Genomic DNA, 26,436 nt, shown 5'->3' with positions numbered 1-26,436 from the left:
GGAGTGGGCAGCACGGATACCCCCTCCCTGAGCACCTGCCCTCTGGAAGGTAGCTCAGGAGGGGCTGCCCTGCCTGCTGATGGGAGGCAGGTGGCACCGCCACCAGCCCAGGCCAGAAGCGGCAGCGCCCAGCTCCCTTTGGCCTGTTGCCTTCCTGGGCTCTAGGGAGCTCTACGGAGGCCCTGTTTCTGGCCAATCTGAGTGAGGAATCTGGGAGTGGGCCTCTGAAGTGTGGGAGACCCCCAACCCCCAGTCCCTGTGAATAGAAAACGTGGACCCTGAGCCCATTCCATGCCCCCAGCCCTGTGTGAGGCACTCTGGGTGCCGAAAGAGGCCTGAACTCCGTTCCTACCCTGGGGACCGTGGGTTGACCCTGAGACACCACCATGGACTTGCCAGGACAGCTGGTCCACTGTGCTGTCAGTCCCTGTTCATGAGAGTGTGCTGTGAGCCAGGTTGGTGCCGGAGGGGAGGGGCTTCTGGGGTCCTGCCCTCGGGGAGCTCAAAGCCTGGGTCAGTTCCCAGAATCAAGGACACTGCAGCCAGGGAGCACTGGAGCCCTCTTCCGGAGCCTGCAGTGTGGGGTGGCTCTGGGGGAGCAGCCAAGGCCTAGAGTACTCAAGCTGCAAGCCAGCCACAGGGGAAGGGGAGGGTAGTCACAAAACTCTGACCCAACTGACCAACCTCCTGGGAGGGACCTTGAGATCCCTGGTGGGCACTTGCCAAGATGTATTTCCCCAATACATTAACAGGTATTCCTAAAAAGGATGGGTTCTGTGGATAAAGAAGTTTGGGAAATGGTGGAGTAAAATTAAGCAATGTCAGGACCTCTTTGTCTGAGATAAGGGTAGTTTGTGGCCCAAACTCCTCATTTAGAGATGGCATATTAGAACTTTTTTGATTGTGGCGGAAAGAGGTTTGATTCAATCAAAAGAGGAATTTCTTGGCTTATGTAACTGAAAGATTCAGGTAGTTCACCTTCAGGCATAGCTGGATCCAGGTGCTTAGGGATTTAGTCAGGAATCTGCCTCTCTCTATGTCTTGGCTCTCCTTCCCCTAGGTTGGCTCTTCCACATGGCTGACTGAAAGCTGCCTGTAGCTCTAGGCTGACATCCTGCTAGCAGAGAGAGGGTGCCTCTTCCCCAGTAGTTCCAGCAGAAGTCCCAGAACCCACCCTGAAAAACCAGACTGTTAGCAGAGGGAGGATGAAATCTGAGGAGGCACAAACAACAGAGGGTCACTGCAGTGTGGATGGAGAGGGCCAGAAATGGGAGTGACACACCTAGGGGCACAGACTTGGGCAGAGACAACCTTCTGGACTCCTCTTTCAGTGCTCCCTCCTCAGCCCTCGGCTGCCTCCCTTCATTGGAGCCCTGAGAAGAGCTGCTTTCCAGCTGTAGTTTCCCTCCCCAGAGATCTGAGAGGGGGCAGTGTGGGAGCACTGTGGGTCCTGCCATGGCTGCTGGTCCCCCCGCCTGCTAGTCCCCCACCGAAGTACCTGAGGAGGAGACAGTCTTTCCAACCCACCTCTTTTCCAAGAAAAGGGTCTCTTTTGGGTCCTGAGCATCCAAGGGTGGGCAAAACCAGAGGTCTTAAATAGGCATGAGTCACCCAGTAATTCCAGTTTTTTTCAGAGGAGCCCCTGCCAGTTCTTGCTGGGTGACCCTCAGCATCTCAGGAAGCAACATCTCTGCTCAGCTCTAGAGAGTCAGTGGGACGCTTCCAGACTGAGTGGACTCCTCCCTCTGTGCCGTCTCCTCCCACCCCATGCCTGCCCGAAGAGCACCCTACCCCAGGGTGCAGGCTTCACCGCAGGTCCCTGACAAGTCACTGCAGCTCTGGTCTTGACTCTCCTGATTTGTAAGATGGGGTCACGAGTGGTAACCCCTGTGCCCACAGGGCCTTTTTATTACCCTCATTGATGAGTGACAAGGTCCAGGGGTGGTGCACAGGGGCTGATGGAGCCTGGGGCAGCTCACAGCCCCGGCTCCAGGGGCCTCAGTTGTTGAGTCCAGTGTTGCTCGACAGTTCCATTTTTCAAGAGAAGCCAGAACTCCAGCCTTCAGGTGAAACCTTCTACATTTGACAATTAATTCAAAATCAGAACCCACGTAGAGTTGGATTTAGCCTGTGGGGGCCAGATGATGCCTGGGGTCCCCATTCACTCTCCCTGCCACCAACTCAACCCCCCCATTCTGTGACTCCCCTTCGATCTACACTTGGCCTCACCCCAGTAGCCGGTTACCCCCAGGGGACAAATGCTCCCCTGTGAGCCTCACCCTCACTGTGCAACAGACTTTGGGGTTGAACTAGCTTTTTGTGGAGGGTCTGTTAGTGACTCATGATGACCCTGGAAGTGTCCACCGTGAGTGAGCCTCCCGTAGCAAAGTGGACCCAGAGAGGCTCAGAGAGGGCTAGAAATAACTTGCCCAGCACACAGCAGAGGCCAACCTGGAATATACAGGGTCATCTAGGACCAGAAGCATCCACATCAATGGCTGTCTAGTTCCATTACGTCCAGATGGAGAAATGGGGTGGGGAGGGGAACCCAAGGCTCCCAGCCAGCTCTGTGCTGCCTAGGCCGCTCAGCCATAACCTGGGCAGGTCCCAGCTGAGCTACTGCAGAAATGAAGGATAAACGGGGGCAGGCAGGGGGGCGGGGGTGGGCCTGGGGTCAAGCCCAGCCTTCTTGCCCAGTGCCGGCAGCCCTGGCAACTTTCGTGCCCGCCCCTCCACCCACCCCTGAGCTGGGCATAGAGGACATGGCACAACGAGCGGCCTTGGCAGAGGCCCTGCCCGCGCTGGACACCTGCCCCAAACGGCTCGGAACCCACAGAAGATGCCTCTCAGTCTCTAGGACGCCCAGGGAAGGAAGAGGGGCAGACGCGAACCCCTATCTCACAGTTGGCAAAACCGAGATCGGCAGAGGCTGGTCTGGGCGACCTGGGCCGAGCCCCGGCGCTGGCGCTGGCGCATCTCGGTCCCGACAGCCGGGGCGCCGGGGGCGCGGGCGGGGGCGGGGCCGTCCCGGGTCAGCCGCGCCCGGGTGTCCGGGACGCACACCTGGCGGCAGTCCCAGCCAGGTGTCTGGCCTGGAGGCCCGGCGGAGAGAGCAGGCCCAACTGGCCGCAGGGGCCCGGACCCTGCCAGCCCGCACGCGGCCCCTCCCCGCCCCCACGCCGGGCGAGCGGGCGCGGCGCCCGTGACCCGGGGCCCGGCTCCCGGGAGCTTCGCGCTGACGCCGCGTCACCCCACTCGCGGCCCGGCGCCCATTGGCTGCGCCCCGGCCCGCGGGGGCGGGGCCCGTCTGGCTCGGCGCCCCAACTCCCCCGGGTGCCCGGCCGCTGCCCGGCAGGCGGGCTGGGGGGCCAGCCCCGCTCCTCAGGCTGCCCGACCCTGACAGGACCAGGAGCGAGTCGCTTCACCCCCCCGTGCCTCGGTTTCCTCATCTGTCAAGTGGGAACGACAACAGGCGGTCCTCCCAGGACTGTTGGGAGGGACAAATGGTTAATGCGGGTGAGCGCTCAGTGGCTGTAGCCAGCGCGGACACAGGCGGCAGCATCGCTCTCGGCCGCTGGGACTCCCGCCCCTTCTAGGCACCCCAGGACAGAGGGCCACCACCACGGCCTGTGCCCCCAGCTCAGATCTCCCCAGCCAAGAGGGGCCTGAGGGGCTTGTTTGGGGGTCTCGGGATCTTTGAGGGGGAGGAGCCAAGAGAAACAGGTTTCCGTGAAGAACCATGGCCCCCAGCCTGGCTTTCCCCACCCTCGCCTTGAGGATTGCCCTGGGAATCTCAGACTGTGGAGCAAAGTTTTGTCTCTGGTGGCAAAGATTTAAAGCACCCTCACCCCCGACAATGCCCCATGGGGGCCTTCAGCCAGGCTGGAGTTCCAGCTGGCCTTTCCAGTTTGGACTACAGGTCTCCTGTTGACCTTGCCATACCCTCATTCCCCTAATCCCTGCAGTTATGGAGTGCATATTTATTGAGCCATGCTCTTTATATATGTGTAAATCATTTAAAGAACAGTGAGGCAGGTCTGCTGTGACAATGACTTCAACATACCTCACCTGCCTCTGCAGAGTGACCACAGGAAGGGTTATTCCCATTTAACAGATCCAATAGCTGAGACTGAGAACGGTGAAGTAAGTGGTTCCATGTCACAGAGCAAGTAGGAGGAAAAGCAAGACCAGCTTCCTGACTTGGCAGAAAGTGGACCTGAGGGTTCACTCAGCTCCCGGCCTCCCCTCACTCCTCTCCCTCGGAAGGGCTGCCGGAATGTTTGGAGAAGTCACCAGATTCCCAAGGCCTCCTGGGTGCCTGGCTACTACTTGGGCTGGTGGGCCTGGGGAGGGGGTGCAGGATGGAGGGGGCTGAGAAGCCAGACCCCTCTGTGTTCCCCAGCAGAAGTTCATCTGGAGGGGCCAGGCCCTGGGTAGATCCCTGAGAGGGCCACTTCACGGGGAGATGTGGTTTGGAGACCCCCACAGCTTCCGGCTGCCCTGTTCTGGGTAATTTTCCACAGCAGCTACCTCCAGGAGGGGAACAAAGAGAGCTGCGTGTCCAGGCTGAGCCCCAGGGACTTGGGCTTCCAAGGCCTCTCTTGGCCCGGGCACCCCCCTTCTAAAGTGCGCCACTAATTTTACTCCCTCAGAGGGCGTGGCCAGACAGGCTATATCTGCAGTCCCAGCAAGGCATATTCCGGATGGCCTGACTCACTGAGGCTGGGGGCTAGGAGGGCCTGGCGGTCCAGACCTGTGATAAGTCTCCTTGGCTGCCTTCCACCAAGGGTGACTTCCTCTGCCTGCATACCTCCAGGGACAGGGAGCTCACTGCCTTACCGCTTTCGGATACCTGTATGTTAGTTCTGGTTTATCTCAATCTACCTCATTCGGACCCCTCCCCTGCCACCTAGCTTTGTCCCCAATCCACAGGTCCCGGGGTTTGGTCTCCAGCAGTCTCCCCAGCCAAGCTGCCTCCTCTGACCCGACCCCAGCCTGTCATGATCCAGGGCAACCTGGCTCAGGTCTAAAGCACAGTCCGCCTCTTCGTGCCCCCACCCCACTGCTCCAGGGACAGCACCAGGCTTGGAGTCAGAGAGCCCGGGGCCCACCCATGTGGCTGTCCCTGAGGTGCTGTGCGAGCTTGGACAGGCTTCTCCAGGTCTTCCTGTCCTCCTGGGTACTGAGGCCAGCCTACCTCCAGGGACTGGACTGGCCCACTGGCCCCCAAGTCCCTCTGCCGTCCCCACAGCTGGATCTGGGAGGAAACCAGATTAAGTCTGGACGGGAAATTCCAGCCTCTGCCAGGCTGCCCTCGGACACCTCCTCCTCAGGAGGCCAGTCTGATCTGAGGAGACTGAGCAGGGGCGGGCTGATCTCACAGCCCAGCCTCCTTCCATGTCATCACTACCGTCCTAGCCAGGCTGACAGGCATCCTGAAGCCCCAGTTACAGCGAGGTAACTGAGGCCGAGTGGCGATGCAATTGGCCCGAAGCCACACAGCAGGTCTTAGAGCTGTAACTTGGACGGATCTGTCCTGTTCTGAAGAGCCAGATCCAGGAAGTGAGGTTTGTCGGGACACCTCCGCCCCAAGTCCGGAGACCTCGGGGACGGGCTCAGTCCTGGGGCTTCCACTCAGCCCCCTTGCTTGGTGCGGGGGAAACCGAGGCCCAGGGAGGGGCCGTGGCTGCCCGAGCTCCCGCAGCAGTCGGCCACAGGCTGCCCTGCTAGGGGCCGGATCAAATGAACGACTGGAGGGCACTCTGCTGGGGTTGGGTTTGCGGGGCAGACCCGCGAGCGGTCCCAGCTCTCTCCAGGTGGGGCGGGCCGTCCCCCGGGGGCGGGGCCTCCCGCGCCGTGCCCCGCCCCGCCCCGCCCCGCCGGCCCTGCGGAGCCGCCGCCGGGGAACCCAGTTTCCGAGCAACTTTTCGTGGGCGCCGGGCCATCAGTGAGGCCAGGGCGGGCCTCGAGCGCGCGGAGCGGCGGCGGCAGCGGGCCGGGGCGGGGGCCCACGGAGCAGCGCTCCCTGCGAAAGTCTGTGCGCGGCGGCGGGCCGGCGGGCCGGCGGGCCGCCCGGAGGAGGCGACTGCGCCATGGACGAGCCGCCCTTCAGCGAGGCGGCCCTGGAGCAGGCGCTGGCCGAGCCGTGCGAGCTGGACGCGGCGCTGCTGACCGACATCGAAGGTGCGTCGGGGTCGGCGGGGCTCCGCACGAGGGGGCACACGGGCGGCGCGGGCCTTTGTCTCCCGGGCGGGCGTGCGGGGCGCGGGCTCCGTGCCGTGTGCCGTGCGCCCCGGGCCGTGTGCGGGGCGTCCCCGCGCCTCGGGGCAGCGCGCTGCGGACCTCGCTGTCCAGTCCGCGGCGCCCCGCCGTCTCGGGCCGCGCGGCGCGCCGGCTCCCGGGGGTCTCGGGCTGGGGCACGTGCGCCTCTGGGCGTCCCGGGCTCCGCGCGGCCACCGAGTCCTCAGCCCGGCGGCGGCCGTGGCGGGAGCTGGGGACCCGGGCGTCGCCGAGGCCCCGCCCCTGCTCCGCCGTGACGTCAGCGCGGGGTTACTCGCGGTCGTTCCCTCCGGCCCCAGAGTTCAGCTCGACGCAGGAGCTCTGGCGCATGCGCGCGACGAGTCCTCTCGCTGCTGGCCCCGGGGTCCGGTTCTCCCAGTCGGAGAAGAGCTTCGCTTCGGCTCACGTTTATTGAGCATCTGCCGAACATCAGGCCTCGTCCTGGGCGCTGGGGTTCACAGTCCGGCCCGAGCTCCCCCTTTTCTTGGGAGCACAAAGATCACCAAGGAAACCCACAGACGGATATTAGTTGCACCTTGGGATGGAGCAGGGGTGGGGCGAGACCTCTGCGCAGACTTGTGGGCTGAGAACTGAGTTAGCCCGACCAGCAGGGAAGGATATTCTTCCAGGCCGAGGGCACGGCGCGGGCAAAGACCCTGAGTTGGAGGAGTTAGAGGGGCGCACAGGAGGTGAGGTTGGGAAGGTGGGCCAAGAGAGGACCCCTGGTTGGCCGGGAAGAGGACTGGAGCGGGGCCGCGGCTCGGGCTCGCTCACATTTTTGAAGCATCACTCTGGTTGTTATACAGAGAGGGGGTTTGGGGACGATGGTGCGGCAGGGACCAGTTAGGAGGCTGTTGCCCCACTTTGTAGACAGGGCAAATCGAAGCCCCCCAGCAAATTGCCCTCCATGGGTGCTATGCAGTTTCAGAAACACTGGCTGAGTTGCACTTGATGGGAAAACTGAGGCCAAGAGCACAGAACTCAAACTTCACACAACCTGAATGGATATGTCCATGGAGCCTGTGGCCACCCTGGGTTAGGCAAAACAGGCACATCGTAGCCACCCCCTCCTGCCCTACTGCAGCCTTGCAGAGTAGCCCAGCTGGCTGCCAGCCCGGGCCTTATCAGCTCACCTTCCCCTGGGGCCGAGCTAGGGGAGGGCTCGAGAGGAGAGATTCTGATTGTGGGGCTTTTCCAAAACAGCCTTCCCCATCACTGCACTCTGGAGTGATGACCCCCAAAACCCCAGGCCCTGGGGAGGTCCCAGCCTGACTCAACAAAGGGTTCTGCAAGCACTGGGCCCAGTGGGTGCAGCCCGAGAGGTGCCAGGACCAAGCAATGAGGAGATGGGCTTTGAGTCAGGACTTGACTCTGGAGACTGTGCTCACCCTCTGAGCCTCAGTTTCCCCCTCTGGATGCAAATGCTTCCCTTCCCCGGGGAACTGGGACAGTCACATCAGAGTAGGTGTATCCGGGCCACGGGTCTGGCACAGCGCTGTCTCATGGACTCCTTTATAGAAACATTACCTCCCGAGGCCCAGAGGCCAGGCTTGGGCAGCCCTTGGGGATGGGGGCACTTGGAGAGCAGACCTGGCCCCAGCTCTGGTCTGTGAGGGAAAGGGGACGACAGGGGCGTCTCGCTGGGGTGGGCATGAAGTTTGCCCACTGCAGCAGAGGATTTCTCAGTTTTTATCCAGACTTTCTGTTCTTTTCCCCAATTACACAACTAATCTCTTTACATTGTAGAAAAATTAGAAAGTGCAAGTGAGGAAAAAGAAGAAAATAAAATCTTCCTTAAACCCACCGCCCAGAGATCGGCTCTGTTAACTATGGGGGGATTATTTCCTGTGTGTGTGTATGTACATTTTTTTTGGAATGGTTGCACACTCTGCATCCACTTTTTAAATAAAACTTGTTGAGGTGTAATTTACCCACCATAAGGTGTATAATTCAATGCGTTTTAGGAAAATTACCAAGTCATGTGACGATCACCAGTTGTCGAGCATTTTCATCACCCCGATAAGATCCCCCATGCCTGTGTACAGCTGTTCCCTGGCCACCGCAGCCCCAGGCCACTTCTCCATATGTCTATAAATTAGAACAGGGTCTGTTGGCGCATGGCGGATTGCAGCCTGTTCTGTTCTGTGTCCACAGCCAGACAGCACTCAGGTTCCCTGGTTTATCCTCTCGGTCTCCATGGACTGCCATCTAGGTTGTTTGTGCTCAGAGACTGTGTGCAATGGACACCCCGGAGCCAATCTTGGCCTGGACGGAGCCTCGTTTAGCTCCATGAATGGAGGCTCTGGGAGGGGAACTGCTGGTCAGAGGCCAGGCCTGCTTTTGAGGCATCATCTTGCCCGTGGAGCTGGGCAGGTTCTGGAAGTTCGAGAGAGAGGTTACTGGGAGGTAGGAAGGGCAGGGCCCCTGAAAGGAGTGAGGGTTGAGAGGTGGGCCGGGCAGGCTGTGAGTGTCAGGCTGGGGAGCTGGGGGCTGTGGGGAGTCTGGGGGGTCAGAGCAGGGCTGTGCCATGCTGGGGTTGTGTGTCAGGAGTTCCCGCTGACAGCCATGGTGGAGGGTCATAGCACGAATAGGGAACACTGAGCACTTACTGTATGCCAGGCACTGTGCTGACCACTGAGTCCTCCCAACAACCCCGAGTGGGGAGACTTATGATCTTCATCTTACAGATGAGTGCCTTAAGGCACAGAGAGGTTAAGTGACTTGTGCAAGGTCACACAGGCAGAACATGGCTGAGCCAGGATTCAAACCAAGGCTGTGGGCTCCAGAGCCCATGCTCTTAACTGCTTGGCTCCTAAGAGTGGGGGTGGGGCAAGGGGCAATGGAGCAGGGAACCCAGGAGGCTGCTCCATGTGGGGCTACGCTGGGTGTCTGGGAGTGGGTCATAGAGAGGTCAGAGGCCATGTGGCCTCCTCCCCCTCCCAGCCCAGAGCAGCCTTTGAGTCATGAGACTGAGGACTGGCACCAGGGAGCCAGCCCAGGGCCTGGAGCCCCACCCGGCCCTGCCGCCCGCCTCAGCCAAACCCTCTGTCATGTGAACAGCTGGCTTTTGGGGGGAGCTGCCCCCATGAGTCCCTGGTTCTGTGGGTGAAGGCATTCCCTGGCTGCCGTGCGCTGTGACCTCTAACGAACTCCATCCCCCCCGGGCCTCCTTGTCTTGCTCTGTGCTCTGGGGCCCCCGGCAGCTGTGGGCTGAGGGGCCGTGAACACAGTCCTATACATGGGTTGGGATTATTGTTAAGCTCACGCGGTCTTCACTTCCCCTCTGGTTAATTCATCAGTTCTTGCACATGCTTTTAAGTGCAGGAGGGGCGAATGGAGAAGGAGTTTGGTCGGGGCCTCCACATCTCGCAGCGGGGGCGGGCCTGGCTGAGTGGCCGCCCTGGGCTCTGGAGGCACAGCTGTCCCCCTCTACCTGGATACCTGCGGGTTCGCTCTCCGTCTGTCATACCCCAGGTGTCTGCTGAGCTGGGGCAGCCTTCCTGACTCTCGCCTCCCCTCTCCTCACCCCACCTCACCCTGGGCACTGCTTTCTTGGTGCTCTCCCAGCCCTGGGGTCCCTCCCAAGGTGCCTAAATCAACCATGGGGGGCCTTGCCTCCTGAGTTCTGTGCGCTTGGCTGTTTTCTGGGTCCAGGCCTGGAGGAGAGGACACATTGGGGGCCACTCTGCCACCCCGCTCCTCTCCCCACGGTATCTCATGCCCGGCTCTCTCCCTGCTCCCACCAAGCGCAGGCCCTCCTTAGGAAACACAGCTTGAGACTGCTTCCTGCCCAGCTCCCAGCGCATAGCTCTTCAGTTCCCAAGCCACCGTGGCTCCCCAGTGCCCCTGGTCTCTGCATGGCATTCCAGACCTGCAAGGTTTGCCAAACCTCCCCTCCTGTGATGTTTCCCCCTCAGGCACCTCCATGCCCCGGACACACTCTGCCCTGGGTGGTGTCCCTCCTCTCTCCCTCCCGTGTCCAGAGCCCCTCGGGGTAGAGCCTGAGAGTCCTCTCGCATCGGTCGTGTTCCCCTTCCCATCCCTTTTTCTGCCTCTTGGTATCCAGCGTGCCCAACCTAGGGCAGCAGAAAGCAGAGTGTCCTCCCAGTGTGGCCGTGAATTGCTGTTTTTCCTAGGGAAGGTACCTTGCCCTCTCTGAACTTCAGGGGCCTCCCCTGGAAAGCAGGAGATGGAGACTGTAAGATTTGCTGCCCTGGAGCCCCCATGGGTTCCAGCCCTAATGCCTCTGAGGGGACAGGGTTAGGGGGATGGAGAGCAGTGTGCTGGGAGTGGGTCCAGGGAGGCAGGCAGGCAGGCGGCTGGGAGTTACCTCCTGCCCGATGGTCACCTCACTGGGCACAAACATGCCGAGTGACCAGGTCAGCCCCAGGCAGGGGTCACTGCCAGACAGAGGCCTGGGATCTAGACTTTGCCCCAACGACAGGTGCAGCCCAAGTGGGAATGGCTGCACTGGCTGGAGAAGTCTCTGGCCTTGTCTCCTGCCTCCTGTGGATGTGCCCTTTGACCCTGGGCCTGACTGGGACCGCTCACTTGTGAGACCCACGGCCCACGCAGCGCCACAGAGAGGGTTGTGTCAGGGCAGGGGGGAGCCTTAGAAACGGACTGGGGGCCTCCTGGGAAGGGGGGGGGGGTCTCTGAGGCTGGCTGCAGGTGTATGGTTCCGCTGCTGGGTGTGGGACGTGGTGAGAGGCGGGGCAGGTTTGGGGTCCATCCCGCCTGGGAGAGTTTGTGGCCTGGAGAGGCCCACCCTGACCTGGAGCCCTGCTCAAGCCCCGCCCCAAGATGACCTGCCTGCGATCTCCCATGGAGCCTGTCCCCCCATCACACCCCGGGCTGCCCCTCCATTCTCCCTGCAGCTGGAAGGCCGAGCCCAGGGGTCTTCAGATTCAGCCCTTGTTGTGTGACCATGGACATGCGGCTTAGCCTCATGCGTGTCCTGGGAGTAGTCACAGAACCAGCTTCCTGGCATCGTGGGCATCAGATGAGCTCCTTTAGGTCAAGGGCTGAAGCAGTACATGGCACATAGCAGGCCCTCGACCAGTGCCAGTTAGTATCATCGTTTACCTGACACCTAGTATGTTTAGCTAAACAAATGTTAGCAGCAATTACATAAGGAGCCTGTGTTGAAAGTTTCTAGGATGTTCTAGGCTCTGGTTCCAATTCTGAGCGTCCACCATGTGGTGATTCTGGGTCTCTGCATGGGAGACGAGGTGGGGCTGGGCAAGGCCAATGGGGAGCCCCTCGGCCCTGCCCCCACTTCTCCCCTGGGGAGCAAGCACCCTGTCCTTAGCTACCAAAGAGATAAAGAGACTGGGGCTGGAGGGAACCTTAGAAATGCCATGGCACCTCCTCGCCCCGTGTGCAGATGAGGAGCGGAGGCCTCGAGACCCTGTCTCACCGCAGCCCCCTGTGGCCCAGCCTGTGTCGTCCTGGCCCAGTGCAGCTGAGGAGGGTTGAGGAGCTGGGGGCCTGTGGGGCGCAGGTGGGGGGCAGGCCCAGCAGGGCTTGCTTCCCAGGCAGAACCTGCTGAAGAAGCGCAGTTTCCAGCTGTGGAGGAGGGCCAGGGAGCAGCAGTGTTCCTGAGCCTCTGGTGACAGTCGATGCTTCACTGCACGGAAGACCTCAAGGCAGCCTCGTAGATGCAGAGGAAAGCCCCTGTGAGGTTCCCGTCACACAGCTCTGGGGACTAAGGAAAGCAACCGAAAGTAAATAAAAACAATGAACCCAGTGCTGGTGACGCTATGAGGAAATGGGACACACGGCTGGGAGGTTATAAGGGGTTTACCTTTTCCAGAGAGCACCCTGGCGGCTCTAAAACAGCACGCTGCCTTTGAACCAACACACTTACTTCAGGTTTAAAACAGGCTGCAGGGAAGCAACCCCAAAGGGGGTGATAGATGTGATTTCTATAAAGAAATGCACAGCACTTCTATTTAGACTGGGAACAATGCTCAGCAGCAGGGTCTATGCCCCAGATTGCCATGTATCAGGCCCATGGGTTGTTCTTCAGCTGCAGAATGATAAGTGTTAGCCCGAGCCCACACCCAGGACAAGATGTCTGAACTGGGGCTGACCAGCAGCTGGTTTAATGTCCATCTTACAGGTCATGTTCAGCGTCACTCAGTCCATGTAATTGGAAGCTGGCATGTGGAGTGGCACAGATGAGGGAAGAATCTGAGAAGGTGACACCAGAGCAAGTTTTGAAGGAGGAATAGGAGTTTGCCAGGTGGACAAAAGAAAGTGGGAAGGGCATTCCTGGCTGAGGGAACAGCCTGGGCAAATGCCTGGTAGCCTTAAATAGCTAAAGAGTGATGTGTTCAGAAGGCAGACAAGGAAACTAGGCATGGCGAGGGCTCAGGCAGTGGGACTCAGACGGCTGGAGACTGGGACTGGGTGGTGGCTGGCCGTCCATACACCCTGACCTGGTCCCGTCTGTGCTCGGCCCCGTGCTGAGTGATGCTGCCGTCGCAGAGCTGGTCCAGGCCTTGGCCCTGCCTTGAGGGGCTCCTAGCTGAGGCCTGGCCTCTAAGGGTGGTTAGGAAGGCTTCTGAGCGGAGGCAGTGCTGGAGCGGAGCCTTGCAGAGCTCGTGCGGCCTCCTCTCCATTCCTGCGCTCTATGCTCACTTCCCGACCAGCACGCGGGGGCAGAGCCAGGCGTGAGTGCGGGCGCTCTCCCGTCCCTGGGAGGCCGCGCTGATGAGTGTGGGCTCTGGTTGGCGTCCCAGATTCTCCAGTTGGCAGCTGTGGGACCTCGGGCACGTGGCCTCCCTCTGAGCCTGAGTTTCCTCATCTGTCTAGAGGGCCCATGTGCAGGTGCACCTGGGGCTCCAGCCACGGGCCCATCCTGTTCCAGGAAGAGCCGGCACACACCTGCACCCTTGGGCAGCCCCGCGTGCACAAAGGGCAGCCTGTCCCCTATTGCATACATGACTGGCTGAGGACACGAACCTGCCGACCTGAGTCCTGGGAAGGATGGAGGAGGCGCTGGTGGGGCAGCAGCTGGGTGAGCCCCCTGTCCCGCCCTGCGCCCTCCATCGAGCAGGCAGAGGTGGAATGCTCCAGGGGTCCCGTGAGCCAGATTCCACATCCTCCTGTGTGGTGGCGCTGCTTTACGTCATTGACTGTTCTCACAATCGTGCAGCCTTTGTGATCTGCATTGCCTGGGACAGTTTGCAGGTCTGTTTCCTGCCCATTCCCTGGAGAATTGGTGTCCTTGGCTCGGGTGGCAGACAAACCTGGGTTGGAATCCCAGCTCCTTGGTTGTCTCCCTGCCCTCCATCCCCCCTTTCCTCCCTCTGCTGCAGCCACACTGGCCTCCTCGCTGTCTCAACGTCACACCAAGCTCGCTCCCACCTCAGGGCCTTTGCACTTGCTGTTCCTTCTGCCCAGGATGTTCTTCCTTCTTCCTGGCCCACTCCTTCATTTCATTCAGGCCTCTACTCAGATGTCACCTCCTCAGAGAATCCTGCCCTGACCACCTCACCTGCAGTGGCCCCTCACACTCTCTTTACACTGCCTCAGTTTCTTCATGGTGCTCACCACCTCCTGCACCCACATTCCTCCACGTATTTGCAAACCGTTGGTCTCCCTCACTGGAACATAAGCTCCATGAGGGAAGGTCTTTGTGCTGTGTCCCTGTACCCCGCCGTGCCTGGCACCAGCCTGACACACAGTAGGCACTTAGGAAAGGGCAATAGATATTGTCAGAGAAGCAGATCTGGGCTTCATGGACCAGGCCTTGTGGGGGAGGTGGTGAGCTCCCTGTCCTGGGATACATGCAAACAGAGTTTGTTTGGCGTTCAAGGCCTCACGCAGGTTGGATGGGCTGTAGGCTCTGTGATGGTCAGCGCTGGGCCCTGCAAGTTTGTGGTGTAGGGTCCTCCCAGGATTTCCATCACGGCCTCACAGAGGAAACAGGCCGGAGAATAAGAGGCTGCCCCACATCTGCCTTCAGAGGGAGGTTTGAAGGTAGAGCCAGAGAGGTGGGGGGAGGGAGTCAGGTTTCCTGTTGGATCCTGATAGAATGGGGGGGGGGAGGAAGAGGAGGCAGCTAGGCTGGGAGTGGGGGCGGGGAGGGTGACAGATGCAGGGCTGGGAGATGGGCCCACCGACGCCTGGAGTCTGCACACTCTTCCTCCTGTGTGCAGAGTGCGCGCAGGAGCCACAGCGCCCTGAGTCTGCCTTCGTGCTCGCTCGAGGATGGCCCATGACTTGGGAGCCGCGGCCAGCCTTTGGGACCTGCCGTCCTGCTCCCAGGGCCGGGGCTGGAGTGGGGCAGGAGGGGAGCTTCCTTGAATTGTGCACCCTGGAGGCCTCTCTGGCCTCACCCGAGTCCCTGCCCTGTTAACTCTCTGTAGAAACAGTCTCCATCAAATGGTTATGGAGCTCAACGCGCTACCTGGTGTTCCAGTTCTCGACCATCCCAGTTGCTGCAGAGGGAACAAGGTTTGCTGAGACCTTGCTGAGTGGGGGGTGCTTCCCACGCCTGCTCTCCCAGAATCCCTCCCTCTGGACACCAGGGGTAGAGGCTCAGAGAGGGGGAGTGACCGGCTAGGGACTGCACAGCAAGTGGGGGGCAGAGGGAAGGTCCGTCCGCTTGGCCATATCTCTTGGGTGGCTGCGGGGCTGGCTCCAGAATTCCCACCCCCAGGCTTAGCCCTGGCACCCAGCCTCTGCGGAAATCGCCGGCGGATCCTGCCCCCCAGGGGAGAGAGATGGGAGGCTGGGCAGGCCATGAGTTCAGGGGATGGCTGGCCGGGTGCCCCTGGGTGCCGCGTGGCCCTCAGGCCCTCTTTCTCTCCAAGGCCAGCCCTCCCCTCGGAAGCCTTTCCTGACCCCTGCTAACCATCAGGGGGTCAGTGAGTGACTGTCCTCTCCCTCTTACTCCTCAGTCTGGATGGGATGGGGGCAGGGCACAAAGACATGAGAAATGGAGAAAGAGGCAAGAAAATACAGGGAAGGAGAGAAGAATGGGGCACGAAGGGGAGGGCCCAGGCTCGACCCCTCGGGGGTGGCTGGCCTGGCCCCTGTCAGCCCTGCCGCATCCTGGGCTCAGGGCCAGGGGCACAGCAAAGACGGAACGGAGCTGTGATGGTCTGCTTCTGCAAGACGTCCTGGAACCCAGGGCTCAGTGTCCTCCCTGTCTTGAGTTACTCAGGTGACGTCAGGACCTTCCCAACTGCAATGTGTCGTTTTGTTTTTTAGGGGTAAGGGAGAGTGAGCACCCACAGGCTGAGAAGCGAGGGAGGTGGAGGTGCGAGAGGAGAATGCTGTTGCCCTTGGCACCCCCACAGGGCCGTGGACAGACCTGGTAACAGGGGAACTGGATGTGAGTCAGGGAGATGAGGCCGAGTCTACTGGTTTAGACTCCTGGAGAGGGAGAGCGATAGGGGCCAGGAGGGACTCCAGCCCCCAACACTGCTCAGTCGCCCTGCCTGCCTGCCCAGGTTTGGCCCCCCGCCAAGGCTGCAGGAGACTGGGAGCAGGAGGAGGGGGCTGATGCCACAGGTGGAGGCTGGGTTGGGCCTTGCTGGTGGTCGGTCTGCTTAGCCACAAAAGCCTGAGCTGGCAACCTGGGCTGCTGGCCAGGCTCTGTTCATCTGTGTGTGTCCAACTTGGACCTTACACAGAAGGGGAGAGAGGCCTAGGCACCCCCTCAAAAGACCCCAGAGCCTGTCACCCTAGGGCTGACACCCTTGCCTTCCTGACCTCTGTCCCAAGGATGGGGTGGCATCTTGGCCTTCCAGGAGCCTACAGTGAATATGTGAGTCAGGCTTCACCTGCTGACTGCTGGGAGGCTGAGAGACCTCGGGGGGCAGGGCAGATTTCACTGACCCCCCTCCTGCCCTCATCTCTGCCCAGGCCCCTCTGCAAAGGGACATCTGTGCTGGGAGTCAGGTATTACCTGGATGTGTCATTTGGGGTAGGGGTTTCCCTTCCTCCTCTGGGCCTCCGTTTCCTGGCAGTGACCTGTTATCAGGGGTCCACGGAGTGGGGGGTGGCCCCATGCTGGGGCTGCCCCAGGAGGAGGAGCTCCCCGCACGCACCACCAGGCAGCCCTTGGCCTTAATTAGACGCTTCTTGGTACCGAGCGCCGCACCCGTTATCTCCTTTACTTCTTCCATTCGATGCGAGGGAGACGTGACTGACCCGTTTTCTAGAGGAGTAAACTGAGGCTTAGCGGGGTCGAGACCTGTCAGGGTGTCAGCGAGCCAGTGGTTTCCAACTCAGAGCTCCGGGGTGCTGGGGCATCCCTACCCCGGTCCTTGCCGGAAGGGTGACGGAGGTGGGGGAGCGGCATGTGACCGCCAGTAACCCCGGCGGAGGTCGGCGCCCAGCGGGTTCCCGCCGGCGCCCGCGAGTAACCCCAGCCCCGTTCAGCGCCGCGGGGGAAACCCGAGCCCGCGCCGCCGTCGGGGGCGGGGCCGGGGCGGGGCGCTGGAGGCGGCGGCGCGGCCGCTGATTGGCCGCGCGCGCTCACCCCATGCCCGTCCGCGGCCAGGGGGCGGGGCGGGGGCGGGGCCTCGGGCGGGGCCTCGGGCGGGGCGGGGCGGGCGGCCGCGGGCTTTAAAGCGCGGCCGGGGCCGGACAGGTGGAGTCGGCGCGGAGACCGGCGGGCCGGCTGGCGGGTCCCGGGGGGCGGCGGGCGCGGAGCCATGGATTGCACGTTCGAAGGTACTTTTTGGAGGACCCCGCCCTTTTATTACAGAGCCTCCATCTCCGCGGCGGGTCGTCGTCCCCGTCCCCTCCGAGGGAGGGTGTGTGCGGCGGCTGCGGAACCCCCATGGGAAAGAGCCAGTTCCCCAGGAGACGCGCGCCGGTTCCCGGCTCTCGGGGCGCCGGGGGACCACCCCCAGCCCCGTTAGTCCCCCCACCCCAGCGTTTGCAGGGAGAGGGTGGCTTTCCCCGTCCTCTGCTCCCCTCCGGGCAGCGCAGGAGGAAGCAGGGGGCGGGGGACCTGCCGTGGAAACCCGGGCTGCAGTCCCGGAGTCAGTCGTGTTCCTCTCAGGGTCTTAGTTTCGCCGTCTGTCAAAGGGGCTCATGAGGACGAGCGTGAGATAGGAGATCCTGCACGTGACCGTACTTTCTGCCTTTTGATCTGCATAAACCTGGAGGCCACAAAACCTTCGCCTCTGAGGACCCAGGGAGGCTGCACCTGGTGCCCCGTCTTGCTCTCTGGGAGGCTGTAGGCAGGTCCCCTCCCGCAGTCACTTCCTGCCTGGCACCTGGCAGTAGGAAGGAGTCGGGCAATATTGAGTTCCCACTCTGCCAGCTGCCTGCCCAGCAAAGCCTCGAGGCAGCCCTGCCCAAACGGGTTGAATCTGTTTTGTTGTACAGATGAGGAAACTGAGGCCCAGTAAGAGAAAGGGGGCTATTGGCCCAGCGCCCCACCTCAGTCCGTGGTGGGCAGGGCTGGGAGCTCAGGCTGGAGGTCTTGGGGCCACTCGGGGCTCCCAGGGTTGTGCTCATGGGTCCTGCAGAGCACTTTGACCCAGTGGGTGTTGCCAGTGGGTTAGAGGGCCCAGGCTGACCCCGCCAGGCTGCTAGTTGCCAGCTGGGGGAGAGGGCCTGTGGCCAGGCTGGGGCTCCAGTGAGGAGTGTGAGCCGGTCTGTACAGGGAGGAAGGAGCAGGGCAGACAGCAGGGGTTTTTATAGAGGGGAAACTGAAGCCCTGAGAGGCCAGGTCCCAAGGTGGCTTGGCTGCAGACAGGGTCTGGGCTTATACCCAGGACATGCAGACACTGGTTGGCACACACGTGGCCAGCAGCTGGCCCAACATGTGGCTCTGTCCCAAGCCTTGGTATGTTCCACGGAGGAATGGGTTGGTGATGGCAGCTCTGAGGTTGGCAGTCTTGGGCCCAAGGCCCAGTTCTGCTTCAGCCTAGGTGTGGGGTGGGTTCATGGGCCTCGTGGAGCCCTGGCCCACGTGGCACCGACCTTGTCCAGTCGTTGCAGGGGCTGATTGATGTATGTGAAGCACCAGGCCTTGCTCCAGATGTCACAGGTGCCCAAAAAGTGGCTGTGTGTCCAGGAGCATGGGCTCACGTGGTGGCTTTCTGTTTCCATAGCATTGCTCACACGTGGACTGTTGTGTGGATGAGGGGCGTGCAAATGTGTGATGCCCTGTACGGGGCCAGCCCATGTCTGACTGTCGCTCACACGGCCTCTTCTCCTTCCCTAGACATGCTTCAGCTCATCAACAACCAGGACAGCGACTTCCCAGGCCTGTTTGACCCCCCCTATGCCGGGGGCAGAGGAGGAGGCACAGACCCTGCCAGTCCCGATGTCAGCTCCCCGGGCAGCGTGTCCCCACCTCCTGCCACGATGAGCTCCCCACTTGAAGGCTTCCTGGGGGGGCCCAAGGTGACACCCCCACCCTTGTCCCCTGCCCCGCCTGCACCCACCCCATTGAAGATGTACCCATCTATGCCTGCCTTCTCCCCCGGGCCTGGTATCAAGGAGGAGCCAGTGCCGCTGACTGTCCTACAGCCCGCCACTCCGCAGCCCCTGCCAGCGGGCCTCCTGCCCCAGAGCTTTCCAGCCCCGGCCCCACCACAGTTCAGCTCTGCCCCTGTGCTGAGCTATCGCAGCCCCTCTGGAGGCTTCTCTACAGGTAAGGGGGCTTGTGGAGGGAGGGGGACAGCAGGAGCACAGGGAGAAGGGTCTCCTGTAGTCTAGCACAGGGAGAAGGGTCTCCTGTAGTCTTAGGAGAGGAATTCGCAGGCTTTAGAAGTCGAGTCTCCGCTCTGCTGCCGGAGACGCCTCCAGTACTCCAGTACTTGCGTTCTTGTTGTTCTGGGGCTGTGCATTGCCACCCGCTCTGCCGGGGCGTGCACATCAGTGCTGCCCTTCCGGAGACACATGCCTGCCTGGAAGGCTCGCACATTTGCATCAGGGCCCCGGGTGGCGCCTGTCGAGAGGGGAAACTGAGGCTACAAGAGGTAGTGACTCATCCAAGGTCACAGGGTGATAGGGACCTGAGGGGTGAGTTGAAAGTGGGTTAGGGCAGCCTGTGCCCGCAGCCGCAGCCTTTATCTCTGCAGGGACTCCTCCAGGGAGCACCCCACAGCCGCTGCCTGGCCTGCCGCTGGCTTCCCTGCCAGGGGTCGCGCCCGTCTCCTTGCAAACCCAGGTCCAGAGTGCGGCTCCCCAGCAGCTGTTGACGGCCACAGCCACCCCCACGGTGGCCCCTGGAACAACCACTGTGACCTCGCAGATCCAGCAGGTCCCGGTGAGGGGGTCTGGTCAGGCGTCAGGGAGGTGGCAGCCCCTGGCCCAGACTCAGAGCTCATGGCCGAGACCTCTCCCCCACCCCAGGTCCTGCTGCAGCCCCACTTCATCAAGGCGGACTCCCTGCTCCTCACCACCATGAAAACCGACTTGGGGGCCACCGTGAAGGCGGCGGGTCTCAGCTCACTGGCCCCTGGCACAGCCGTGCAGACAGGGCCCTTGCAGGTGAGTGGCATGGGCAGGGTGGAAGGGTGTGGGGGCTGCACATATGCATGACTGCCTGGTAACCCGCGTCTGGCCCTGCAGACCCTGGTGAGTGGTGGAACCATCCTGGCGACAGTGCCGCTAGTAGTGGACCCTGACAAGCTGCCCATCAACCGGCTGGCGGCCTGTGGCAAGGCCCCTGGCTTGGCCCAGAGCCGTGGTGAGAAGCGCACAGCCCACAATGCCATCGAGAAGCGCTACCGCTCCTCCATCAACGACAAGATCGTTGAGCTCAAGGACCTGGTGGTGGGCACCGAGGCGAAGGTGCGGGCAAAGGCATGGACTGGGTGACCCTGCAGAGGGAGGCAACTGGAAGGAAGAGAAAGATTGGGGCTGAGCCTGGCCAGACAGGCCCTTGGGCTGCAGCCGACCTGGCCCTGACCAGTGTCGTTTATTCTGCTCAAGTTCATCATAGCTGAACTTTTATTCTGCTCAGCTGTGTGCCGGGGCTCTTCTCGGCACTGGGGAGACTGCAGTGACAGACAAAATCCTGGAGCTGACGTTCTAGTGGGGGGACAGTAAGCAGGATAAATAAGTGTTGGACTACGCCAGATGGTGATGAGTGCCACGGAGGAAAATAAGGCAGGAAGAGGGATGGTGAGAGTTGCAAATCTGAGTCAGGTGGCCAGGGAAAGCCTCACAAAGGTGATATACACAAGCAAAGACCTGAAGGAGGGAGGGAGTGAGGCACAAAGCGGGTAATAATAATAGCAGTTAGGGAGACTCCATTGTATGCATTTTACATATTAATCCTTATGCCCTGCTGGGAGGTAGGTTCTACTAGGGGAGGAGCATTCCATGTAGAAGGAACAGCAAGTGCAAAGGCCCTGAGGCAGCTGTGTTGCAAAGTAGCCCTGCCCGCCTTGCTTAGGTGCCCACTTGCCAGGCCTGACCAGCCACCTGCGCTGTCTCCCTCCTACCCCCCCGCAGCTGAATAAATCTGCTGTCTTGCGCAAGGCCATCGACTACATCCGCTTCCTACAACAGAGCAACCAGAAACTCAAGCAGGAGAACTTGAGTCTGCGCACTGCTGCCCACAAAAGCAGTGAGTTCTGGCTCCTAGTGCCCAGGGTTCTGACCCGGCCTCCAGCCCTGCTTAAACTTTGACCCTACAAGCGCCCTTAGCCCCTCCTTTGGCCCTAACCTGGCCCTCAGAGGCTAGGTGAACCCCCACTTCCCCATCCCCCAGGGCCCTAAGCTGTTCTGGGTGGATGGGGTTTCTAGCCTTCAGCCCAGCCCTGCTCCTTTCCGGCCGACAGAATCCCTGAAGGACCTGGTGTCAGCCTGTGGCAGTGGAGGAAACACGGACACGCCCGGGGAGGGCATGAAGCCTGAGGTGGTGGACACGCTCAGCCCGCCACCCTCAGATGCCGGCTCGCCCTCCCAGAGCAGCCCCTTGTCTCTTGGCAGCAGGAGCAGTGGCGGCAGCGGCAGTGACTCGGAGCCCGACAGCCCAGGCTTCGAGGATGGCCAGGTTGGGCCCTGCAGTGTTGCCCCCTTCCTGTCGCCTGGTGATGCCCTCTGAGCCCCAGGCTGGGTTAGGAAGAGGCCCTAGTATAGCCTACCTCCCACTTTATAGACAGGAAAACTGAGGCCTGGAGCCTGTGGGGTCCCATGGTGAGGTGGGCAGAGTGCTGATCTCTCCTTCCCTGAGCCGTGCTCCCTGGGTCACCCGCTCTGTCCTCACCCCCTGCCCACCCCACCAGGTGAAGCCAGAGCAGCTGCCGTCCCCCCACAGCCGGGCCATGCTGGACCGCTCCCGCCTGGCCCTCTGCGCACTCGTCTTTCTCTGCCTCTCCTGTAACCCCTTGGCCTCTCTGCTGGGCAGCTGGGGTCTCCCTGGCACCTCCGATGCCACCAGCATCAACCATGGTCCTGGGCGCAACATGTTGGGCACTGAGGGCAGAGGTAGGACAGGTCAGCATGGGCATCTTTGGGAGAGAGGTGGGAAGGGGGACACTTGGGTGTAGACCCTAGGCCTGTGGGCTTGCGGCTCTGGATTTCCCGGGAGCCGTGCCCCCAGCCCTTCTCTCTGCCCCCAGATGGCCCTGGCTGGGCCCCGTGGCTGCTGCCCCCCCTGATCTGGCTGACAAACGGGCTGCTGGTGTTAGCCTCCTTAGCGCTGCTCTTCGTCTACGGAGAACCTGTCACGCGGCCCCACTCAGGCCCCGCCGTGCGCTTCTGGAGGCATCGCAAGCAGGCCGACCTGGACCTGGCCCGGGTGAGGGACCGGACCCTGGGGGTTGGGGCAGCGGGCAGGGCAGGGACCCGGGCAGCAGCCCTCTTCCCTGCCCCTGGGCACAACGTCAGTCTGCCCTGTCCTCCCCACTCTTGTTTACCCCTCAGACCCCTGCTGACCCCTGGGGGCCCAGCCCAGCACTGCTGAGAGACACTGAGGGCATGGTGGGGAGCCCGAGGTGAAGGGATCTTCAGAGCCAGAGGGTGTTGTGTGTTAGGGATGCTCTGACCCCACTTTTTCACTCGGCAAACCCTCATCCCCAGGGGGACTTTGCCCAGGCTACCCAGCAGCTGTGGCTGGCCCTGCGGGCGCTGGGCCGGCCCCTGCCCACCTCCCACCTGGACCTGGCCTGTAGCCTGCTCTGGAACTTCATCCGCCACCTGCTGCAGCGTCTCTGGGTGGGCCGCTGGCTGGCGGGCCGGGCAGGGGGCCTACAAGGGGACTGCGCTCTGCAGGCAGACGCCCGCGCCAGCGCCCGGGAGGCAGCCCTGGTCTACCACAGGCTGCACCAGCTGCACACCATGGGTATGTCGGCGAGGGCGGGCCCGAGGGGCTCCCGCTGTCCCGCTCCGCCGCAGCCTCACGCCGCCTGTCTTCCAGGGAAGTACCCCGGCGGGCACCTCACTGCCGCCAACCTGGCGCTGAGTGCCCTGAACCTGGTGGAGTGCGCGGGGGACACCGTGTCCGTGGCCACGCTGGCTGAGATCTATGTGGCCGCCGCTCTGAGGGTCAAGACCAGTCTCCCGCGGGCCTTGCATTTTCTGACAGTGAGTGGGCAGTGGGCTGGTGGGAGCAGGGCTGGGGGCTTGTCTTTGCAGCTCTGCCCAATGGCTCCCTGGACGAGGGGCTGCACAGGAGGCGGCGGCTGGTCATGGGGTGGGCTCCGGGCCCAGCTGGGGGCTCAGCCCAGGGGCTGGGTTTGCCCCCTTGCCTGGGTCCAGTGTGACAGCCCAGCTCCGCTCCCCCACAGCGCTTCTTCCTGAGCAGTGCCCGCCAGGCCTGCCTGGCACAGAGCGGCTCAGTGCCTCCTGCCATGCAGTGGCTCTGCCACCCTGTGGGCCACCGTTTCTTCGTGGATGGGGACTGGGCCGTGTGCAGTGCCCCGCGGGAGAGCCTGTACAGCTTGACCGGGAACCCAGGTGCTCTCTCCCCTCTGTGCCCGTCCCCTGTCCCCAGCCTCATTCTTCGTCCCCCATTCCCATTCCTCATCCTCTTTCCTATCCCGTGTCTTGCTTCTGCGTCTCTGGATGTCCCTGCGCGCCCTGGTCTGTTCCCTGTCGTCTGTTGTTGCTGTGGGGCTGCAGGAACAGGAAGGCCTGGCTGGGTCTCTGTCTCAGGTGGGGCTCTTCAGAAGCAAACAGAGACGGACTTGGGGGCAGGTGGTGGATTTGGGAGGTGACTCCAGGCAGCATCATTGTGCAGTGAGGAGGTCAGACAGGGAAAGGACAGAGCTGAGAAGGGTGTGTTCCCGAGTAGATGACACTGTCCAAGGTAGGTTATCCTCTCCAAGGGCATTTAGGGTGTCTGTCCACCAACTTTCACCTGTCCCAAAAACAAGCCCACCTGTGTGCCCAGCAGAGAGCCCTTGGTGTGGAGAGGAGGAGTGGGGCCCCTTCTCGCCACTCCACTCACTCGCCCCTCCCCACAGTGGACCCCCTGGCCCAGGTGACACAGTTATTCCGCGAACATCTCTTGGAGCGAGCGCTGAATTGTGTGGCCCAGCCCAGCCCCAGCCCTGGATCAGCTGATGGGGACAGGTGAGTGCCCCACGAGGCAGGAGCCCTCCACAGTGGAGTCTGGAAATCACTGTGTCCAGGGACCTGTGTGGGACCCAGGCCAGAGCCGGGCTACTGTCAGCTGGCTGTGTGGCCTCAGGTGCATCTGATACTCTCTGGTCTCAGTTTCCCACCAGCCTGGCAGGAGCAGACAGTGGTCCTTTGTAGAGCCGAGGTCAGGCTGTGCTCTGGTGGGGGGGTGAGGAGGGCCGGTGCCCCCATGACTTTCGGGGCCCCTGCCACCTGTCCTGACAGCCAGTCCTCTCCTGCCACAGGGAATTCTCAGACGCCCTCGGGTATCTGCAGCTGCTGAACAGCTGTTCTGATGCTGCCGGGGCTCCAGCCTGCAGCTTCTCCATCAGCTCCAGCATGGCCGCCACCACTGGTGAGCCCCGAGGCCCCCCGTGACTCCCTGCTCAGCCCCAGCTCCGCATCAGCTCAGCCTCAAGTGCAGTGCAGCTGAGTTTCAGGGAGCACCCCCCCCCCCCCCACCTTGCAGGCATAGACCCGGTGGCCAAATGGTGGGCCTCGCTGACGGCCGTGGTGACCCACTGGCTGCGGCAGGATGAGGAGGCGGCTGCACGCCTGTACCCACTGGTGGAGCACCTGCCCCGTGCCCTGCAGGAGTCTGAGTGAGTGCGAGCCAGGTTCTCCAGCCCCAGCACCCCGCTGACTCCCGGTCTTTGTTCCGTGCAGTTGGGGTTGCCGCCCTTTCTTCCCTGTGCAGCCAGAACCGGGGCAGTGGGGAGGTTGGTGAGGGCCTGTGGCCTGCTCTGACCATCACTCCTCTGCCCTGGTCCCAACAGGAGACCCCTGCCCAGGGCAGCTCTGCACTCCTTCAAGGCTGCCAGGGCCCTGCTGGGCCGTGGGAAGGCAGACTCTGGCCCGGCCAGCCTGGCCCTCTGTGAGAAGGCCAGTGGGTACCTGCAGGACAGCCTGGCTGCCACACCAGCAGGCAACTCCATTGACAAGGTGAGGGGGGGGCCAGGGGCCTGGCAGGTCTGGGGGTCACAGCCGTTCCACTCCCTGGATGTTCCCCCTTGGGCCGTGGAACACTGTGGAGTTAGCCCGACAGCAGAGGACTGGGGCCCAGCCGGCCTTGCTTTCTGGCAGAGGCTTGGGTCCAGGGGAGAATGGCTGATCCCTCCGGCCTCAGGAGGAGGGGTGGGTGAGCAGTGTTGCAGGGCCCTCTGGAGGCTGCTCTGGTGGCAGGTGGCAGGTGTGGGGGCCTGGAGAGGCGGGCGGCCCCGCGGTGCATTGCTGTTGCATTGCACGTGTGTGAGGCGGGTGCAGTGCCTCGGCAGTGCAGCCCGGAGCCGGCCCCTGGCACCACGGGCCCCCACCCTTCCTCTGCCACAGCTGGAGCCCCCCATGACCCCTGCCCACCATCTCCAGGCTATGCAGCTGCTCCTGTGTGACCTGCTCCTTGTGGCACGCACGAGCCTGTGGCGCCGGCAGCAGCCGCCTGCACCAGCCCAGGCCTCGCAGGGCCCAGGCAGTGGGGCCCAGGCCTCTGCCCTCGAGCTGCATGGTTTCCAACGGGACCTGAGTGGCCTGAGGCGTCTGGCGCAGAGCTTCCGGCCTGCCATGCGGAGGGTGAGTACCCACCAGCCCCTCACCTCTCGATGGGGACAGGAGGCAGCAGGTGCAAGGAGAGAGTGGGGGCCTGGCCTGAACGCCCGCTCTTGCCCAGGTGTTCCTCCATGAAGCCACTGCCCGGCTGATGGCAGGGGCCAGCCCCACGCGGACACACCAGCTCCTGGACCGCAGTCTGAGGAGGAGGGCAGGCCCCTGCGGCAAAGGAGGTGAGAGGGGGCTGCCCTTGTAGGGGGCGGTGGCTGGCCCATCCTCCTCCCGCGGGTGGGAAGGGCCCAGACAGGGCGTGAGAGATGCTGAGGGCCACTGTGTGTGTGAGCAACAGGCCGGGGGGCTTGGGGTTGTTACCTGATGGAGAGACTTTACCTGAGAAACGCGCGGGGGGCCACTGTCCTTTGTGGGATGGGCGACTGCACCCGCGGGACCCCCGGTCTGTGTGCTAAGGCACAGGCCCTGGGGAGGGCTCCGAGGCCCCACGTGCGCTGGAGCCTGGAGGCGGGCAGGACCGGCCCCAGCTCCGCCCCGCGCCACCCCCCTGCCCCCGCAATCTACCCCCCACCCCGCACGCCCCCCTGACTCGGCGTGTGCGCAGGCGCGGCGGCGGAGCTGGAGCCCCGGCCCACGCGGCGCGAGCACGCCGAGGCCCTGCTGCTGGCGTCCTGCTACCTGCCGCCCGGCTTCCTGTCGGCGCCCGGGCAGCGCGTGGGCATGCTGGCCGAGGCGGCGCGCACGCTCGAGAAGCTCGGCGACCGCCGGCTGCTGCACGACTGCCAGCAGATGCTCCTGCGCCTGGGCGGCGGGACCACCGTCACCTCCAGCTAGACCCCGGTGCCGTCCGGCCTGGGGCTCGGCTGGAGCCTCGACGGCCGAAGGCCGCGTCGGAGCTCCCGGTGTGCCCGGGTTACCCGCGGACTCCACTGCCTCGGGGGCGTGGGGGGCGGTGGGAGACCCTCGGGGACTTTGCCTCTTGACCTGGGAGGCGGGAAGGGGCGCGGTCCCACCGCCCGCGGAGCGGCGGCCAGGATGGTGCTG

At 62.6% G+C, this 26,436-nt stretch overlaps 1 protein-coding gene across 8 annotated transcripts; it reads left to right on the top strand.

Moving 5' to 3' along the window:
• The first annotated feature begins 5,547 nt into the window (after window positions 1-5,547).
• Window positions 5,548-26,314, top strand: SREBF1 (sterol regulatory element binding transcription factor 1). 8 transcript variants are annotated; one of them, XM_087440292.1, is made up of 20 exons: window positions 5,899-6,183; window positions 18,482-18,663; window positions 18,760-18,913; window positions 19,344-19,531; window positions 19,618-19,755; window positions 19,837-20,058; window positions 20,725-20,839; window positions 21,054-21,268; window positions 21,501-21,711; window positions 21,837-22,015; window positions 22,297-22,558; window positions 22,634-22,800; window positions 23,004-23,172; window positions 23,682-23,790; window positions 24,084-24,193; window positions 24,308-24,440; window positions 24,615-24,780; window positions 25,204-25,404; window positions 25,502-25,613; window positions 25,997-26,313. In XM_087440292.1, the coding sequence occupies exons 1-20, from the start codon at window positions 6,093-6,095 to the stop codon at window positions 26,224-26,226; spliced, it is 3,354 nt and encodes a 1,117-aa protein (XP_087296418.1). In that variant the 5' UTR covers window positions 5,899-6,092; the 3' UTR covers window positions 26,227-26,313. The 8 variants fall into 8 exon arrangements, with proteins under 8 accessions (XP_087296416.1, XP_087296413.1, XP_087296415.1 ...); XM_087440290.1 differs by lacking the exon at window positions 5,899-6,183 and adding an exon at window positions 5,548-5,567 and having other exon boundaries at window positions 18,482-18,913; XM_087440287.1 differs by having other exon boundaries at window positions 5,897-6,183; window positions 18,482-18,913; window positions 19,344-19,525; window positions 25,997-26,314.
• The last annotated feature ends 122 nt before the right edge of the window (window positions 26,315-26,436 follow it).

This window comes from Ceratotherium simum, chromosome 16, assembly GCF_057802395.1.
Source record: "Ceratotherium simum simum isolate JZ-2026a chromosome 16, ASM5780239v1, whole genome shotgun sequence".
Taxonomy (NCBI): Eukaryota; Metazoa; Chordata; class Mammalia; order Perissodactyla; family Rhinocerotidae; genus Ceratotherium; species Ceratotherium simum.
The sequence above is the reverse complement of the archived record's forward strand: the minus strand, read 5'-3'. Positions and strand labels throughout refer to the sequence as shown.